The 19421-nt window shown below is 45.2% G+C and overlaps 2 protein-coding genes across 5 annotated transcripts in view; one reads left to right on the top strand and one right to left on the bottom strand.

The window, feature by feature from the left end:
* rbks (ribokinase) overlaps nt 1–16791 on the top strand; it is a 29067-nt gene extending 12276 nt beyond the window's left edge. For all 4 annotated transcript variants that reach the window (XM_060051952.1, XM_060051955.1, XM_060051954.1 and 1 more), the window contains exons 6-9: nt 1847–2011; nt 7831–7922; nt 9807–9995; nt 16328–16791. In XM_060051952.1, the coding sequence (XP_059907935.1) occupies nt 1847–2011; nt 7831–7922; nt 9807–9995; nt 16328–16501 (620 nt within the window). In that variant the 3' untranslated portion in view covers nt 16502–16791. The remainder of the gene's footprint in view (nt 1–1846; nt 2012–7830; nt 7923–9806; nt 9996–16327) is intronic.
* On the bottom strand, nt 16753–18372 carry mrpl33 (mitochondrial ribosomal protein L33). Its single transcript, XM_060051957.1, has 4 exons — nt 18214–18372; nt 17965–17983; nt 17682–17788; nt 16753–17184 (listed from the first exon to the last, which is right to left on the bottom strand). Exons 1-4 carry the CDS (start codon nt 18233–18235, stop codon nt 17135–17137), a joined length of 198 nt encoding a protein of 65 aa, XP_059907940.1. The 5' UTR covers nt 18236–18372; the 3' UTR covers nt 16753–17134.
* Nucleotides 18373–19421: the final 1049 nt, after the last annotated feature.

The raw sequence follows: 19421 nt of genomic DNA, 5'->3' as shown, positions 1-19421 counted from the left end.
ATAAAAAATGTTGAAGAATTTAACTACTAAGGCCACGGCGTCACTCTTGATCCAACCCTACATTTCAAAAAGCACACAAAGGTTGAGTAGCACAGTCAAATTAAATCTGGCAAACTATCGATTCATAAGAAACTCTCTTACAGTTGAGGCATCAAACACCTATCTGAATGCTATGATTTTTCCAAATTTTCCTACTGTATGACAAGTTGGTCTCAAGCAGGTAAAACAACCTTGAGACCACTTGAATCATTATATAAAAACGCTCTTAAAATCCATGATAAAAACTTGTCAATATCACCATTTCAAAATCCTGGATAAACACAATCCACTTAATTTTGAATGCTTTGTGTATGCTAATGTACGCTTAATTTTGAAATTCATCCAGAATGCTGCACCTCCTCCCTTAAGGAGCTTTGTGACACTGAGCTCAGAATTCTCAGCACGAGCAACCAGGTCAACAATTAGGGGAAAATGCAGAATCCCACAAGGCAAAACCACATTTGGAAAGTCGTCCTTCTCTTTTGTAGGGATAAAACAATGGAACAGTCTCCCAACAGTTCTAACAACCATTATGATTTTCAAGCCTTCTCCCGTCTGGCAAAGGTTTGGCTGCTCACGCAACAAACCTGCACACACTTAAAGAATTGTGTAGTGCTAGTAGGATAGGGGTATATTTATTATAAAATATGAAATGTAGTGCTCTTCATAAACTTTTTTATTTATCTTTTTAATGTTTAATCCCATATTTAGATATTATTGTGTCTTGTTTAGTTTTGTAGTATTTATTGTTCTCACCTGCCCAGGGACTACAGGTGGAAAATAGCAGTTTGCTAAAACCTGGTACAATGCACCTCTCCTTGCTCTAAACAAGGTTAATGTTTCTTTTGTACATTGTCCCTGTTCAAATAAAGTTACATTACATTACATTACACGCACACACGCATGCAAAAATGCACTGACACACACACAGATACACACACCTAAACTGACACACATACCCAAACACACTCCCACTCACACTTAGACACTCACACACAAATGCACACATGCGCAAACGTGCGCTGAAACACACACACACACACACTCACACTAACACACTGACACACTAATGCGCACACACACACACATGCACACACACGCACACATACATTGACACACACACACACACACTCATACTTGCACACTGACACGCACATCCACTGAGACACATAAACACACACCCACACAAACATACACATACACACTGACACACACACAAAGGCAAAAATAGCCTTTATACCTGCTCACAATTTAAGGTCTAATAAACAAGTAAGCAGACAGAAACATACAAAACAAAAACGTTGAATAACAACCTAGCACACATTACCTGAATGTGCTGCATGGCTGCTACTTGCAATCCAGTGAAAGCTAGCTACACCCCCTGGTAACACTAACATCGTTGCATCCAGACGGGTTGAATATGTGCGCTACACCACTACTTTATACGAAAAGTTCATAGATTGGAGACATGTGAAACGATTCATTTTAAACGTAAAATCATACTTCAACAATTCTAATCATTTATATCATCAATGACTGTTCCCTCCGTTTCAACATAATTCAACTCAAAACTCCATTGTATATATCCGGCCCATCACCCTCCCACAATATTCCCTCTCCGATCTCCGAGCCAAACATTCCCAGCAGCCCACTCCCTGGTTCACCAGCGCTCACCCTGGAGGTCACATCCAGTCTCCGGCTTCCCACAGATCTGTGTGTGTGTCCCAACCGCGTTAACATTATTATTATTCTGGTGCAACGTCATTCTAATGTGTGTGTGTTGCGCGGTGCGGTGGTCCGTGGGCAGGTGAAAACGCCATCGTGATCGTGGCCGGGGCTAACCTGCTGCTGGGCGCGGCCGAGCTGCAGGCCTCCCTGCCGGCCCTGAGCCGCACCACGGTGCTGCTCTGCCAGCTGGAAATCCGCCCCGAGTGCTCCCTGCAGGCCCTGCGCACGGCACGACAACACAACGGTAAGCCTGTGTGTGTGTGTGTGTGTGTGTGTGTGTGTGTGTGTGTGTGTGTGTGTGTGTGTGTGTGTGTGTGTGTGTGTGTGTGTGTGTGTGTGTGTGTGTGTGTGTGTGTGTGTGTGGGGGGGGGGGGGGTTCCTTGTGTGTGTGTGTATGTGCTCTGCATATGTGTGAGCTTATTGGACCGGTTGACCCAGTTTGGATTGAAAGTCGAGCCATGAAGTCAAATCAAAATCATATTTTTTTTTTTGCCAAAGCACGTCCTTAAAGGAATTCACGTCCGGTTGAAAGGAAGTGTGAATTCCACTCGGCCGCCACATCCACATTCAAATCAAGTGCCCCCTCAATTTTTGGCCCAGTTTGAGATTTCTGTATCCGTAGAATGTATAAAAATTCCAGTTTTTAAACAAAGTCACCACCTAATCTATGGATAGGTGGACCGATAAGATGGACCGATATGGGATCTAAGTAAATAACAACAGTGAGGGGACGAATTATAGGGGCGTCACTTGTCGTGCTCGTCTGTCGACTCGATCGTATATACATCGTCCGACTTCTGATGTCCACTGTACGAAGTCCTTAGGTGTGAACATGGACGCGGTAAAAGAAGAAAAACGGACAAGAAAAACTAAAAAGCAGAATTGTAAAATAATTGATGCGTTATCAAGCTTTCATCTCATATAAACATGAAATTCAATCAAATTCAGTCTAGTGATGGTAGTAAATGTGCTGTTTTCACAAATGTGATGCATATGGGTCCCAAAAACGTTTAACCGATGACTTCCCTTTCGGCCCTCTCAGATGTTGTGCTGGCGTGTCGACCCTCATTCCACTTATATGCAGGTTATGGGGTGGGCCTTATGGACCTCTAGGCTGTACGGCTGAAACGACAAAGGGGAGATCGGGTACAAAAATGGAAGAGAACGATAAAGATTGAGACCATTCAGATGTGACTTGAAGAAGAAGAAGAAGAAGAGCACTTCCAAACAAGATGAATGAATTCGGACCATCAGAATCACATCCGATTAGAATACAAATGTCGCAAACAATACCTGATCAAATCAGTGCAATCTTACCATCCCTTAAAAATAAAAACACGTCATTACTCCTCAATCTCCTTATCTTCTCAAACCCGGCACATATCTGTTTGTACCGTCACAACCGCGACAATACTGCAAGAAAGTGTACTGGCCGCACACCCAGTCTCCCATCCTCACCTGCGTACCGCTCCTCGCCCAATGCGTCACCCTGGACACAACTAGCGGAGGCTATGACGAGCCAAGCATTCCATTGCGACCGCCTATTATTAGCCGGCCCCCGCGTCACTTGGACATCCTGGGACCCTTTCTCCCTCCCTCTGTCTCCTGGCCCTCTCCTCGCCGCCGCCCCCCCCCCCCTGGTTGTCACGGCGCGGGCCCCTCTCTCCACGGTAATGGGCCACTGCGGGTTGCCAGGACGCCGCACACTAGTCGCGGCTAACGCCACAGCACAGATGGGGCCGCGCAGATGGCCCTCGGAGGGGAGCCAGCCTCGCCTGAGAGCCCACTCGCCCGCCACCGCCAGGATTATGGCACCTTAAAGGTGGGGGGCGAGGAGGGGGGAGGGAAAGGGAGGGAGAGCGAGAGAAGGGATGTGAATGAGGGGCAAACCCCCCCCCCCCCCCCCCCCCCCCACGTAAGCAACCAGCAAACATTGTGCGTTAATGGAGCAATATACTTTGCTCCCTCTCCTTCTCTTATCCTCTCTCGCCCGCTCTCGTGTTCTCTCGCTCCAGCTGGACAGAATGGTTGCGATACTTTACGGTTGTTAGGGTTTAGATTTTTACAGTTTAGTCAGGAATTGTGTGGTGGCATCTTTGGCATAAACTGGTCAGGTCAGCACCCTTTTTCAAAGATCAAAGTGCTTTCTTTAACTCTGTGACCCGACCCTGTCCCTGAGTCCACAAATCCCCATCTAGCTCAACCACCACCACCATCATCATCCTCATCCTCATCATCATCATCCTCCTCCTCACCACCCATCTCCTTCTCTTCTCCTTTGACTTGCACAAAGTATCACACAATACCCTGTACAGGTATGCTCTTTGCTTCTCTCTCTCTCACACTTTTTCTTTCAAGTTTTGCATGGAGATGTCCGACTTGGATAACACAGATATCCCCATGCATCCAGCCTCACAGGATGTGTGTGCTGAGGTCCCTCTGAAGATACATCTGTCCAGATCACTCGGAGAGGAGTCTGTGTGCTATTGGCGCACACACAGAAAAAACTAAATTATCCGCAGAATATTATTGTAACCTAATTCTAAGGCAATGTTTTCTGTCAGTCTATACACTGTCTTTCTGGTCTCTGGTTTCCCTGGCCTTTCCCCTTGTCGGCGCAAGCAGTAGCTTTTTCATTTCTCAATTTCTCACTCGATGCAATTAGAGCCCCTTAAAGCCCTTTCAGATACTCAGTGACTCATCCACTGAGTGTGTGTGTGTGTGTGTGTGTGTGTGTGTGTGTGTGTGTGTGTGTGTGTGTGTGTGTGTGTGTGTGTGTGTGTGTGTGTGTGTGTGTGTGTGTGTGTGTGTGTGTGTGTGTGTGTGTGTGTGTGAATCTCACTCACTCACTCACTCACTCACTCTCTCCATCAGCTTCATATTATCTCTCCTGTGCTTTTTCATCCATTCCTAATACCTGTTTGATTGTGTGAATTGAGGCTGGATGTTAAACTTATGTTATGAGTTTTGTGCATGCGTGTTTGTGTGCGGGCATCTGCATGTGTGTGACTTTGATTACTAAACCTTGATTTGAAAGAGTCACAGAGAGATGACACACAGAGAAACACACGCACGGCCAATTCACCAGCTTTTTCCACATCTGCTTCTGCAGCTGTGTGCTGTTGGGCTGGGGGGGGGGAGAGAGATGAAGGTATGGTATTGGATTGTGTTTTGTGCATACAGCTGGTTTACCTCACACCTGAAAGGTTGAAGCATCCTCCCCCACAAATACATGTTTGAGTGACATCTACGGCAGCCTCTCACATTAATATCCAGGGAAAACAGGCATCCGTGTATGAAGGGGGAGGGGCACCTGCCCTGCGCGCTGCATCGTTAAAACAAGGCCTTTGAATGACGTGCAACGCATCTTACCTCTGAGTGGTGTACGGGGGCGACTGATGAGAGGAGTACTGGTTGATCAGGGGCTACCACACATGTGTTACTTAATAGGACAGTCCCAGACGGCCAAGCCTACTTTCACTGCTGGCTTCACCAGCGACGTGGGCTGAACTCATCTCTGTGTGCTTACTGCATGGGCACTATGTGAGTTTAAGTGTGTGTGTGTGTGTGTGTGTGTGTGTGTGTGTGTGTGTGTGTGTGTGTGTGTGTGTGTGTGTGTGTGTGTGTGTGTGTGTGTGTGTGTGTGTGTGTGTGTGTGTGTGTGTGTGTGAATTTGAGCGTCGATGTTTATGCCTCTGTGTGTTAAACACATCCTTTGCACTTTTACCCACAAGCAGCCCAGCACCTCAAAGCGCCAGGTGGCCAAAGCCCTGCACAAACCCACGCAGCTGCTCTCTCATGCGCCCACACACACACACACACACACACACACACACACACACACACACACACACACACACACACACACACACACACACACACACACACACACACACACACACACACACACACACACACATTATAACGGACACACATAAACGGACGCACACAAACACAGCATACTAGTGCCATCCATTATTTCCCCAATGTTCATGCAGAATACAATTGACAAGCATTAAGCGCGCACAAGCAATCGTGTGCGATCACACGATTGCAGCACACAGCAAAAAAAATGAAGACGAGCCACGCTTAACACGATGCTTTATGATGTGTTTATAGATATCAAAATTAATAATTTTGTCAAGCTGGGCTTATCCTCACACATACACAGTATTAGATGCCTACGCCTCATGAATATGCATAGGGCGCTAACACAGGATTACACACGCTGTTTCTATCGTTCTCACTCTGCTCTTCACACACACACACACACACACACACACACACACACACACACACACACACACACACACACACACACACACACACACACACACACACACACACACACACACACACAAACATTCACACAAATACACACATACACCAGTGGAGGCTTCTCCATTGTTGAGAATCAAAAATGTAGATTGTCCAGACTCCTTCAATGAATTAATGCCCTTAAATAAGACTACTTAAATGCCTTTGTATATTTTATGTTTGTTTCCCTGGGTAAAGGGACATTAGCACCCCCTATCGCCTATTGACAATTACTTCAGGGAGGACGTTTCTCCCTCAGCCTCCATTGACTCCCATACATTTCCCGAAAGTGTTGAAGGCCGGTGAATAACATGGTGTTCAATAGAGTGGCGAAGTCACGCCCCCTCCGGTAGAGCCCATGGGACCTATGAGATCGAAAAATATCAATGGGTTTTAATGGAGAGAAAGTAATTATTTTCTGGTCCCAGACTTTATATGCCCCGGATTACACATATGTTGTTTGTGGATTTAAATGATAATTTTTCATGCAAAGAAAACATTTTCGTGAAGAAGTTTGATAATGTTAGGTTTTTTCCAAGGGGAGGATAAAAGTATCAAAAGAGGTGAAAACCATTATAAGTTGGGGCATGTGTAGAGTTTCAGTTATGCCGTTGGGGAGATTGTCGGTCTTGTCCACGCCAGCCGCAGGGAGCGTGACTGCACATACGAGACATAGTCTTTCTCATTGTGTTTTCTCGACAGCCTTTAACTGAACAATTGCAGGATAAACGGTCAAACTCTTGAAATGAAAATGTATCATTTAAATCACCAAACATGTAAACCGGGGCACATAAAGACTGGGACCAGAAGATAATTACTTCCTCTCCATTGAAACCCATTCATATTTTTCGATATTATAGGTCCCATGGGCTCTACCTGAAGAGGCGTGACTTCGCCACTCTGGGCCTCTCATTGGGCCTATTTTTGCCCTGAAACACTGAAGCTGAACAAATCAAGAGTAGGCCTGATTTGCCTAATTGGCTTTGCATCCTTTCCTTCTGCCCTTGTAGTCCAATACATGCTGCCCACCAGCTTTCAAAGTAGAATGCTGCAACTGGTGGATTTGTATCAATTCACATAATTATCCCATCCTGCTATTTTGTAGTTCACCAAAACACCCTGAAACAACTTGAGTGTCACATACTTATGCCACAATGGGTCACCGTCAGTGCAAGCAAGCCAATGGCAACCAAGCACGCAGTCCTTCCTCCCTCACTTTAAAAACCACCAGCCACCACACACACACATACATATGCAAATACACATACACACACACACACACACACACACACAGAAATACACTTACGCATACACACACACACACATGCACAAACGAACTTCTTCATACATCACACGCTTTTTGTTAATTGTTGTTTCTTTGTGATCCTTTTTCTCCAAGTTATGCTAATCAGATCTTTAAAAACAGGTGACATTCTGTGGAACTGTCACTTGAGCGTTTGGTAGATCCGGCCTACACAATATGTAGATAAAAAAATACATTGCGCTTCCAATGAAGATAATTGCTAGCGCATTTTACAAGCAACTTCTTAAATGGTCCTGATGTATTTAGCAAAACAACATATTGAGCTATTTGAACTTGCATAACATACTGTGTATGTATATGTTATATATATATATATATATATATATATATATATATATATATATATATATATATATATATCATTAATTTATTGCGGACATCTTGAGGGTAAAATCTTTTCCTGTCTTATTTTCTTATTTCAGTGACGACAATATTCAACCCAGCACCAGCCGTTCCAGACTTGGACCCTGATTTCTACACACTCTCAGATGTTCTCTGCTGCAATGAGTCTGAGGTGAGTATTTTGTTTTTTTATTTTGAAGTACTCTTCTTGAAGAGAGAGCATGTAATGCCACTGTTCTGTGACGAATCTTGGACTCAAACAAGACAAGTGCAGGTTCTCAGACCTAATGGGACATTAAGCTACTTCGCAAACTGAAGAGGCACACTGTTTACCGCGTTCTCTTGGATCAATCTGAGCTTTATTCTATAAGAAAAGCCCAAATGTCCCGAGCAAATAGTAAAAGAACACACACACACACGCTCAGACTGAACAAAAGCATGCCTCTCGGTGTATGTCAACTGGGTCTTCTAGGTTACAACCTCTAACACATCAACACCTTTGTACACACACAAACACGCGCACACACACAGACACCTCTACCATCCCATTGTATGGTGCAGGGTCATGACACCTTTTACAGTAAAAAAGAAGTCTGAGCACCAAGGAACCCTTGTGTCTTCAATGTCAGGTGTTGATGGATGAGCAACAGAGTGGTGGGCGGAGATAGATGGGAATCCTGGGGTTGGTGGTGGGGGGGGGGGGTGGTAGCTATGGGGACATGGACACGCGCAGATGTGATCTGTGACTAACTCCCCCAAAGCACCCTGGGGTGCAGTAAGGTAAAGTGAATTTTCCTCTTAGCCTTCGTTTGATGTGGGGACAGTAGGGCTGTGGCCAGGTGTGTGTGTGTGTGTGTGTGTGTGTGTGTGTGTGTGTGTGTGTGTGTGTGTGTGTGTGTGTGTGTGTGTGTGTGTGTGTGTGTGTGTGTGTGTGTGTGTGTGTGTGTGTGTGCATTCAGGCTTTGAAGGAGAATGTAAGCATAAAAGGGAGAGTCAACAGAACCCCATGTTATCTTCTTCTTCATTTCTTTTGAGAGGTTTTGAAGAAGAACGGCAGACACGAGGGCCTAAGATCCCTTGAACTTCTCATGTGGCCTATATGCCCACGTTCACATGCAGGTGTGTGTGTGTGCGTGTGTGTAAGTGAGAGGGAACGTGCGTGTGGTCTCTGTCCATACCTTGCCTGGCCCAAGGGGTGGGCTTAACACCGATAAAGTGCAAGCACCCTTTGATCCAAGGCCCACATGGCATGTCAGATTCTTAAATATACTTCTAGTCAGCGTGTGTTATCAGGGTAATTGTCCTTTTGAAGTCTCCTCCTGAGCTAAAATACACAAGGAGTATATTGTATTACTCACTGGCTGTAACATCTGCCCAGGCAGAATCGTTTTTTTCAGTGCATTTTAGTTTACTTTTTGTGTGGTCAACGCTCTTATTTTTTTACCCTTAGAAGACATTTGAGCCCATCCGCAAGGTAAACTGTGCAGAACTCCAATGTAAAAAAAAAAAACACACAGAAAAATAAAAGTTCTGATTTCATATTTTTGTTGTGGCCTTTATTAATCATCACGACTTTGCTACCAGAATGGGGGAAGGCCAAGGCTGGCGTTTTTCGTGTTCCTAGATAGCCAATGAAACAACCAGACAAAAGTCTACCAACAGTAACTCCTCTACTAACAGTACATACAGTAACTCCTATCCTTACTATTTTTAGGCATACGATTGCACTAAGTTAACGGTATAGTGTATGACGACATGAATGTAGTGAGTGAACGAAATGTTGAATGTATTTCTTTTTTATTTATTTACCATTATGTTACTTTTATTTATTTTTTTTAAATGAGACCAGTGCGTGAGTGCACTGAAATTCGTTCTACTCCTGTGCAATGACAAATAAATATATCTTATCTTATCTAATAGTTCATCTTCTAACAACAGTAGCTCTTCTGAGAACGGTGTCCATCCACAACTCCACCGTCAACAGCCCATATAACCCCTCCTGCTACCAGTACATCCGCACCTCCACTTACAGGGACTCTGGTTTATCTCCGCCCAGGCAGAGCTGCTCACCGGGTTCCCGGTCGCCACGGTGGAGGACGCCCGGCGGGCGAGCGGGGAGCTCCTGGGCCGCGGCTGTGGGGCGGTGCTCCTCACCATGGGGGCCCGGGGCTGTGTGGTGCTCGAGGCCAAGGGCGCCACCACGCGTCACGTCCCGGCGCCGGCGGTCACGGCGGTGGACACCACGGTAAGGACTGGTGTGGTCGAGCGTCGCCGTTACGACCGTCAAGGCGAGGTTCTCAGTTTAAGGTTTGAAAGGGTTACTTTGAGACGTCTAGATTCTATGATTTCGTTTTTTTTTTTGCATCGGTTGACACAAAGTGCCCAGCGCTCGCACCATCGTCGCCGCCTGTTTAGACGTTGGGGCGATTCAGCAGAGATCCCCGCTTGGTGTTCCCACGCGCACGGTTTACACACACACACACACAGGGGTTCCGGTGTCCACGATCACGGAGGACGGAGGGAAGACGTAGCGACGTTTGTGTACCAGTTTTGCATTGATTTGGAAGTTGTTGCGGGTCAGGTTTAATGCTAGAATCACACGGAGGTCGTTTCGAAACATTGTCTACACCACTCGTACAAACGTGCCTGTCTGTTTGGATGGAAAAAACCTCTCTCTTTGCATCTCCATCTCAGAACCTTTTTCTATCACACCATTGCGTTTTGACATGGGCTTCTGTTATTAGGCGATGTGATTGGCAGTGAATGAAAAGCTGTACGATATCAATAGCATAATAATCCACATTAAATATAGATGGATATCTGAATCAGACGATTTATTTAGATTAATTGATTAATGTGTTATAACGTGTTATACTGTGTAATACATTTGTAAAAAAAAAAAAAAAGAATAACTATAACAGAGCCTCCCATTGACAAAGTGAAGTGCAAAAAAACATGTTTACAGGATAATTCCCTCTGATGGGAGGATTTGTCAGATTCCTGGATTTAGGGTGAGCTGGTTTAACATTGAAGAAGGAGGCAGAGGAGTGTGTATTTGTTTATGTTTGGCTGTATGTGTGTTTGTGTGTGTGTGTGTGTGTGTGTGTGTGTGTGCGTGTACGAGTGTAGGGGTAATTATTTCGAACAAGGCTCTTGCAGCTTGGCTTCTTGAGTTCAGTGATTTGGTGTGCGTCTGCTGCTGTTTCCATGTGATTTTCCGAGGGATTTTGATGGGCTCTGTGTTCTCCCCACAGAATACAAAACAAGAAAACCAATCAATAGCACGCGTCACCAGACGGCAGTGCTAATTACAGCGCTACACTAAGCGTGTGTAATAAAAGAAAGCAGTGTTTGTTTTTTGGGGGGGTTCTCTAAATTGGTTTCCACAGTGGGACTTGTTGCTCCATTCGAAAAGGGTTATAATGGGTAGACACAGGCTTGCCGTTTTAACAATCAGGTCATTATGAGAGCATCATAAACCGCAACCTCAAAGCCAGAGAAAGCGACATTTGAAACCGGCATTGTCTTCAAATAAAAGTGATGTCATCCACTGGACAAGTGAGTGTTGTCTCATCGCGTTGAACACTTTAGTCACCAATTGTGTGGCGGCATCTTTGGCGTAAACTGGTCAGGTCAGCCCCCTTTTTCAAAGACCAAAGTGCTTTCTTAAACTCTGTGACCCCACCCTGCCCCTGACCCCGCAAATCCTCATCAACGTCATCCTCCTCACCAGCCATCAGACTCTCCTTCTCTTCTCCTTTGACTTACACAAGTACCCTACACAGTTGCGCTCTTTGCTTCTATCTCTCTCACAGTCAAATCCCCCCCCCCCCCCCCCCACACTCACACACACATACACACAAGCCCCAAGGGAGAAATATCAGCTACCCCCGCTGCTGCCATGAGTCACCCCCTTGGGTCTGCACCAGTCAGCACAAAGCTGCACAGCCCTGCTGCGGTCTGGCCTGCCTGTGTGCACACACTGGTCTCCCACCACCACCACCCTCCTCCTAGCGCGCGCGCACACGCACGCACGCACGCACGCACGCACGCGCACGCGCGCACAACCCTCCTGTTCTTTGATGGCCTCATAAATCCTTGTGTGTTTAACATCTTTGGACAAGTAAACCCCTCTTCCAGTAAATCCTTTTTTTTTTTTCTTTTTTTTTTACTGGAGGAAGATGATAACAAAACCAAAAACAAAACTGCTGATTATAATCACGACAGGTACGGAGCCTCGCTCTTTGAACGTAATAGAGTGCCCTTTCTGTTATTTATTACCCCCTTGGCTTAAATTGTTTGTATTCCCTTCCCTACTTTGTTTGTTTGTGTGAGCCCTTGTGCTTTTCAGCAACAGGCTCTGTGCTTACTCTGAATATGGGTTAGCATAGAGCTGTATTACAGGCAGTGAATCCTGGCTATCAACAAAGTGAGTCATTCGCGGTCTTTTCGTTTACAGTTTTTAGCCAGTGCAGAACAAGAGAATCGGCACATCTAGCTTGTTTGATTTCTCTCCCTTGGTAACATCACATTATCGGAACCAGAACTATAGGTTTCTCATTAGAATTAGCTTGTTCAAGCTGTTTGAAAATGTGGCTGTCTGTCTGTAGGCATCCTCGAGTAAGATGTACAGTTCAGCTCTCACTGATCATTAACGACATGTACCAAAATTAAGAAATAGTACTTTTCATATGACAAATGCTTTAACCAAGACAACGACTCTGCTTCTCGTTTGGACCGTTGGCACTCCTGGTTGTGCAATGCACATTCCTGCGAGGAGTTGCGCACAGAGCTACTGCAGTGGTTCCTTGCTGAGGCTGGGTCAGCTGGATGTCTGGATTAGAGTCTAAGCAGATCCCCTCTGAGCTCACAGGCCTCTCCTCGTTGGGTTTGCACCGCTCTGCCCTCCTTCATGGAGTCCTACATCGGGCAGCCGTAGAGCCTGACTATGTAAGCATTACAGATGTCCATTAGCCTCTTGGCTAACGGACACATTTGCATTTGAGTGCTAAAATTTTGATTGATGTGCAGTGTCCCTGCCAAAAATAAAATAACACATCACAGACATCAAAGTGGCTCCTCACATGTGGACAGTCTTGAACAAGCCACACACACACACACACACACACACACACACACACACACACACACACACACACACACACACACACACACACACACACTCAAGAACAAATAAACATGAATACACACACTCGAATGACAAAATACACAGATGCACACATGGGAAGAAGACACAAATAAGCACACGCACACATACACAGAACACATACGAGAACACACGCACGCACGCATGCACGCACACACACACACAGGCACACACGATGCCTGAGCCAGAGGGCCTGGGTGGCCCAGGTTCCGCTGTCTCCGGGAGGTCCCGAGGGGTTAAGGTAGACATCTCTGTCTAAACCAGTCATTACTGCTGCCGGTGGCTCTGGACACTCAAATCATTCCCAGTCTCCTCGGTGTAAGTGGATACAGATATTGGAACCACTCGTAGGTGCCTCAATCCCTGGGAACCCAGGGATGGGTTTCGGAATTTCACATTCTTTTTTAAGCCAACACAAAATAACCCATAGACAACACACACACACACACACAGACACAAACACACACACACACACAGACAACCAGACGTGCACACATCACACAATAACTGAGATCTGTTATTGTTTACCGGCACCGCTGCTTAGCCGCATGGCGTGGCCAGTCCACCTAACTACTATGCGCCGCGAGAGACATGTTAATCAGAGACTTATGCACGGAGCTAGCGAAAGACGAGGGAAACAAAGAATGACAGCTGGATTAAGAGACGAATGCTGTGTGACCACTAAACGGTTCATTTCAGAACGCTTTTCATGTCGGCATCATTATCATCATTATTATCACCACCATCCTCCTCCTCTTTCTCCTCAAGATCACTTCTTAGTTCAGGGTAGTTCCCCAGCTCTTTGTGTGTGTGTGTGTGTGTGTGTGTGTGTGTGTGTGTGTGTGTGTGTGTGTGTGTGTGTGTGTGTGTGTGTGTGTGTGTGTGTGTGTGTGTGTGTGTGTGTGTGTGTGTGTGTGTGTGTGTGTGTGTGTGTGTGTGTTACTGGAAGCTTCCTGATGTGGAGGCCAGTCTGCATGTGAGTCATCCCAGCTGCAGAGATGCTGGTCTTTGCTCTCTGCAGGGTGCCTCTTAGGAGACTGAAGCCCTGGGAGGTGTTTGTTGCGTGGCTCCTATGGTCAGATGAGAGACGGCCCTCAAGTTCACAAGAGGCTCCTGGCTCTCATGAGGGGGGGGGGGGGGGGGGGGGGTATTTATACTTTTATGTTTCTTTTCATGTTCTCACAAAGAGAGAGCACAAGACGAACGTCTGGATCTTTTTGTGTATTCTACATTCACAGTAGTCTGCGGCCAACTCGGCTTGCCGCGGTACTGGCTGCCTGTGGTACTTTACATGGGAGCTCCTCATAGGCGTCTCGAGGTGCCATCATCGATTTCAAACCAAAGCGGTGATGGCAGGGAAGGAGGCAGGGGGAGACCAAGCATAGAGAGACGGTGGTGGTGGCAGCGGGGGTGAAGGGTTCAAGGCATTGCAGGCAGGCGGGAATGACCAGCGAGAGGCATCACTGCTCAACCGCAGCAAACGCTTCTGTCGTTTGATTGACGGGCCTCCAGATGTAACCTTCACCAAAGTGTGTTGAGGGCAGCGGGAGAGCGGCGGAGGGGGGCTGGGGGGGAGGGGGCCGGCGTAGTGCTTGTCAGCTCCGGTGAACCTCACTCAACTGCCAATCCCTAGGAAATCAGGCATTGTTTTTTCAACGCGGGAGGAAGAGGTTGACACGGTCATCGACCTGGACCTTAGAGAGAATTTGCATGATTAAAAAAAAATAACATTAGCATGATTTATTAGCATCTTCCAGCCAGTAAAAGTAATAAGTACTTTGTCGTGACGTAACTTTCTCTCTGTGTGGGACAATTTTCCCATGAAGGCGTCGTTGCTGCCGTGAACACTCTGAAATACTGGTATTTTGACCCACGCCCAGGGGTGGTGTCACCGTCTTAAACCAAGGCTTTGCACACACCGGGAAGCGGGCCAGCAGTTCAACAGAACGGGACTGGATCGAGGCGGGCCCCGTTCCAAGCGGCAGGCCGTGCTGAAGCCCAACCCCGGCTCCCAGACGGAAGACATAAACACACCGGCAGACTATTAAACAATGATATCTACGGGGGCCTGAACAAACGGTGTCTCAGACGTGATCTAACTCTTTCCGTCCGCCCCCTACCAGTCACACCAGTCATCGTTTCCCATGACCCACGACCTTTTGCAGTTTCGTATAACCCCCCCCCCCCCCCGGGTTACTTATTGGCGGCTGCTCAGCGATGGGTATAGTGGGGGTGAGGGGTGTGTTGGGTATAACAGAAGTACTCAGAAAGCATGTGTGTTGAACTCCAGGGAGCCAGATTGGTGAGTAACACAGCGGACTTATGAGAAACTGCGTCGGAGGGGGGGAGGGGGGGGAGGCATTTGCGGTTAAACACAAACGTGTCGCAACATTCCATTTGGCCATTTCCCATCAGCAACACTCCCCGTCCCGTCCCCCATGCGCGCACACACACACACACAAACACACACACCCAGACACACTTTCATCCCACCCCGGTTTCCCCTCTAGGGAACGGACGGCACATTCCTTAACCCCTATCAATAGATGACAGGTGAGGAAAGCGGGTGATTTATGTCAATGGTCCTGCGAGCAAGGCCTGCAGCACACTTGGCAGATAAGGAAAAAGCCTCAGGGGTGATTAACCACACTGACACATGCCCCCCAGCAGAGTATTTTGTGTGTGTGTGTGTGTGTGTGTGTGTTTTTGCATAGTTTGAATGGCTCACTGGTTCTTTAAAAGGGAAAAAGTATAAATGTTTGGCAGTCATCTGGTGACCGAGAGAGCAGAACATTTCTCGTCTTATTGTTAGAATTCCACCATGACTGAATCCAAAAGTCAGTCAGATGCTATTTTAGAGCTGTGGCGTACAGATAAATGCCATCCATGTCTTTCAGTGCCCACCATTTAAAAGGTTTGCTAAGTTCATGACTGACTTAATGACGCAACTATTGTTGGCTACGACTGTTGGGTCTGTCTCGTTGTGGTAAAGTATGACCATGTCAGAATGTCCACCTCACTTTAGCAGCAGTGACACATTAGCCATACAATAGAAGTACTCACTAGGAGAGGAAAAGATAGTGGTCAAAACCTTAAGGTTTGCTTGAGCCATGCTTCATACCAAGCTGCTAAATGTCACAGCACCCCCTACTGTCAAAAGCCCCCCTACTGAAGTTAAACACAATGTACCCAACTAGATCCATAAAAATGTGTTATCAGTGGAATTTCCATGCCTGCTCGATTCCATGAAACACCCCCACTCATTCCATTCAGGTCCCAGAACGGACAAGATGATGTGGGAGCAAAGCTGCAACAGCTCTCCCACCATACAACTGTTGGGATATCTCTCAATGGAATCACTGGATGGGACTTTCCATCATGATAATCGTTATTCTTTTTCTTTTGAAAAGGGTGCTGGTGATAGCTTCATCGGTGCGTTGGCGTTCTACATGGCTCACTACCCCGCTCTACCTCTGGAGGAGATGGCCAGGAGAGCCAACCACGTAGCGGGAGTGAGTGTACAGGCGGTCGGCACACAAGCGTCTTACCCTTCCAGGACGGACCTGCCCGCGGAGCTGTTCTAAGAGCCAGCATCTATCAGAACCTCATTTGACCAAATCAAATGTGATACATTCTATGACGTGTAATATACACTTCATTACAGTTAACCATTATTCTCTAGATCAATGGAAGAGATTTGCACAAATTACTTTTAAATACTAAATTGTCTCGTGTTTAAATCATTAAACGAAAACATGTCAATCTGACCACACCATGACGACAACCTTGATTATTTTGTATAGTTTGTAAATATCAAGCACCTTCATGGTCCGTCTTCAAACAATTTCATATTTAATAAAAAACACTGAATAAACAGACGTGCATTATTTTAACATGTTGCCTGGAAAAACTGTTCATCAGAAGAGTATGGAAAGAGGGGGTAGAACACAATGTGTAATGATGTCTTGACAGACACAGCATTTGAGTGGTTGGACATATTGTATTGGTTTCTTAGACTAATAACATAACAGAATGTTGCCCTACTTGGCCCCATATTCTGGGTTGCTGCCGTCATCAACATGGATTGTGTAATGTGCATGAAATCATCCAATCATGGGAAAACATCCGAGGGTGTCATTGAAGGGCATATTGTCAAAGTCGTATGTTGTCCACCTCCAACGGTGTGCTCCTTTTGATGTCCATGTTGTGATGCAACTTTAAATTGACCTTATTTTCCTCTTTTCAAAGAATAGAACGTGTTTGTTTACTGCGAAGACATAAAGGAAATGACAAATTAGACATTCATCAGCAAAATAAGAGCCTGTCATTGTGCCAAAACGTTTCTAGTCTACATGTGACAATATTGGGCAGGGAAATTATATGAAGATTAACATTTAAGACGACTTTTAGGGTATTTGTGTGGTCTCTGAATAGTTGTGGAACCAGGTCTGAAAGCGACATTATCGAGTGGGCCCATATAGCATATGGCTGGGCCTTAGTTCAATGGTGGCATGCATCTTAGTCACATTGTATGGTCACTTATTGGATCAAATCTGATGGATTTATTAATACAATTATTGAAGAAAATAAACATGGGTTAATGCTGATGATAAAATATTACTTTGCCCGTTGTTTATTGACACAACTTATTAAAAAATAATGATGGTAGTTTCGCTCAATATTTCATCCGAATTGTTAACCTTCAACTCACAGACATGGGAGTTCTTCCACATTGCATTGATATATTGATTATTCCATGCTTACCGAACGGATCATGTTTCCGTATCACCAGCTTCTCCCTTAAGCGTCCCCTCTTTGTATTGAAGCAGTAGCCTGTCCCTGCAGCACTCATCATCTGCACCAGCAGAGTCCTAGGAATGATGACCATTAGCACTGGCAGAACACAATGTTTACATTTCCGTCCAAATAAATTACCCGTCAAATCGGGTATTTTTTAAATTAACAAAGCAAATTTCCAAGTTCGAAGTCAGACACTTAAAAACACGTATGCAGACACGTATAGGGAATGAAGGTTAACGTTACTTACTTGGATTTTGCTTTGGCCACTGATGCAGGGATAAAAGATGAATCATTTGGTATTAGGGTGTTTCCAGAAAATCGCACATAAGTCCACAAATATGTGCAGAATAACTTATATCATTAAACACGAGTTAAATATAAAGTGAGGCTCATCTGCTTCTCAAATACAACATGCTGAGAAGACCTTATCCATTAACCAAGCCAGGGGACATTCTGTCAATTCCCATTTTCAAGATGAATGAAATACAATACTTACAATTTACACCCGTTAGGAACATTTTGATTTTATTTCATTTATTTCTGAATATTTGTAAAAACAACTCTGTTCAGTTTGATATTTGCAGAGAAGTCACATTGACAATTCGACTAAACTTCCGGGTTAAGGACGTCCAAATCCGGGTTCCCTTAAAGGCGTAGGCAGCGTTTTATAACAGCCATGGTCGGCACTCGGCAGCTATTTATGGCCCATTGTATTGCTATGAATAATTATGAGAACTAAGTCTATGCACGAAATCTGTTTATTATTAATTATCTTATTAAACCTTGATATAATTTGCACTTAATTGAGCAATTGTCCTTAAATAATTGACCATACATAATTAGAAATATTTGATTCAAACCGAAACCGGGATATTATAATGAATAAGATCATCCTCGAGGTTTAGGTTTTATACAGGGATTATCTATAAACCCTATGTTCATGTGACAGTTTATTATTTCAAATGACTGTTTTATATATATAGATACATATATATTTGTTTTCTGTTTGTGTCTATGTGTCTGTTTGAAACCAGAGAATCTCATGTGTGTACACAATCACCCAAGGATTATTCTACCTCTGAATAAAATGTTCAATACAGTCTATAGACTTGTCTGCATAGCCCTTATACCATCTGTAGCATAAAGCTCACACTGTTTTGTATTAGCTACACACTCTTTGGTAATTTGATTGTTTTCCTCCCCATCCATTTCAATCAAATGCATGAATCCCAAATACTAATCATGTAAGCACTGGAAAGAAATGGAAAGCATCAGTAGGCTACAATTAGGAATTTAGATGTCCAAAAAAACAACAGCTAAAAAGGTAGGTCATAATGTAGCCTACCATCAGCAAACAAACACACACATTTAGGTGTTTGAAGTATTTAGAAAATAATACAAGAACATGTAGTGAAGAGATGTCTAGGGGTTAGCCTTGCATTGAAGCCCTTGCCGTTCAGGAAACGAACATGAATATTATTGGACATGCCTTTCAATCTTGTAACCAGGCAAGGCAGAAGCAGCAGCTGTCAGGATGTACGAGGAGGAGCCTGCGTCACTAAAGGGATAATTCTGTGAAGTGGGCTTCGACCACCGGCTCTTCAGACTCTCCTCTCTCCTTCTCCCGACCGGCACCACCACCTCCACCGCCACCCACTAAGCACTCTCCACTACGTACAGCCTCTCTCCCTCTCTCATTCATCT

Source organism: Gadus macrocephalus, chromosome 5 (assembly GCF_031168955.1).
Source record: "Gadus macrocephalus chromosome 5, ASM3116895v1".
NCBI classification, from domain to species: Eukaryota; Metazoa; Chordata; class Actinopteri; order Gadiformes; family Gadidae; genus Gadus; species Gadus macrocephalus.
Note: the sequence above shows the minus strand (reverse complement) of the source record. Positions and strands in the feature narration are given on the sequence as shown.

Bases quoted from the DNA above. Each gene is read 5' to 3' on its own strand.
- mrpl33 (XM_060051957.1), bottom strand. From the start codon at position 18,235: ATGTTCCTAACGGGTGTAAATT. The intron at 17,185-17,681 runs GTAAGCATGGAA...ATGTCTTCGCAG, and splicing joins ACGGAAACATGATCCGTTCG to TAAACAAACACGTTCTATTC.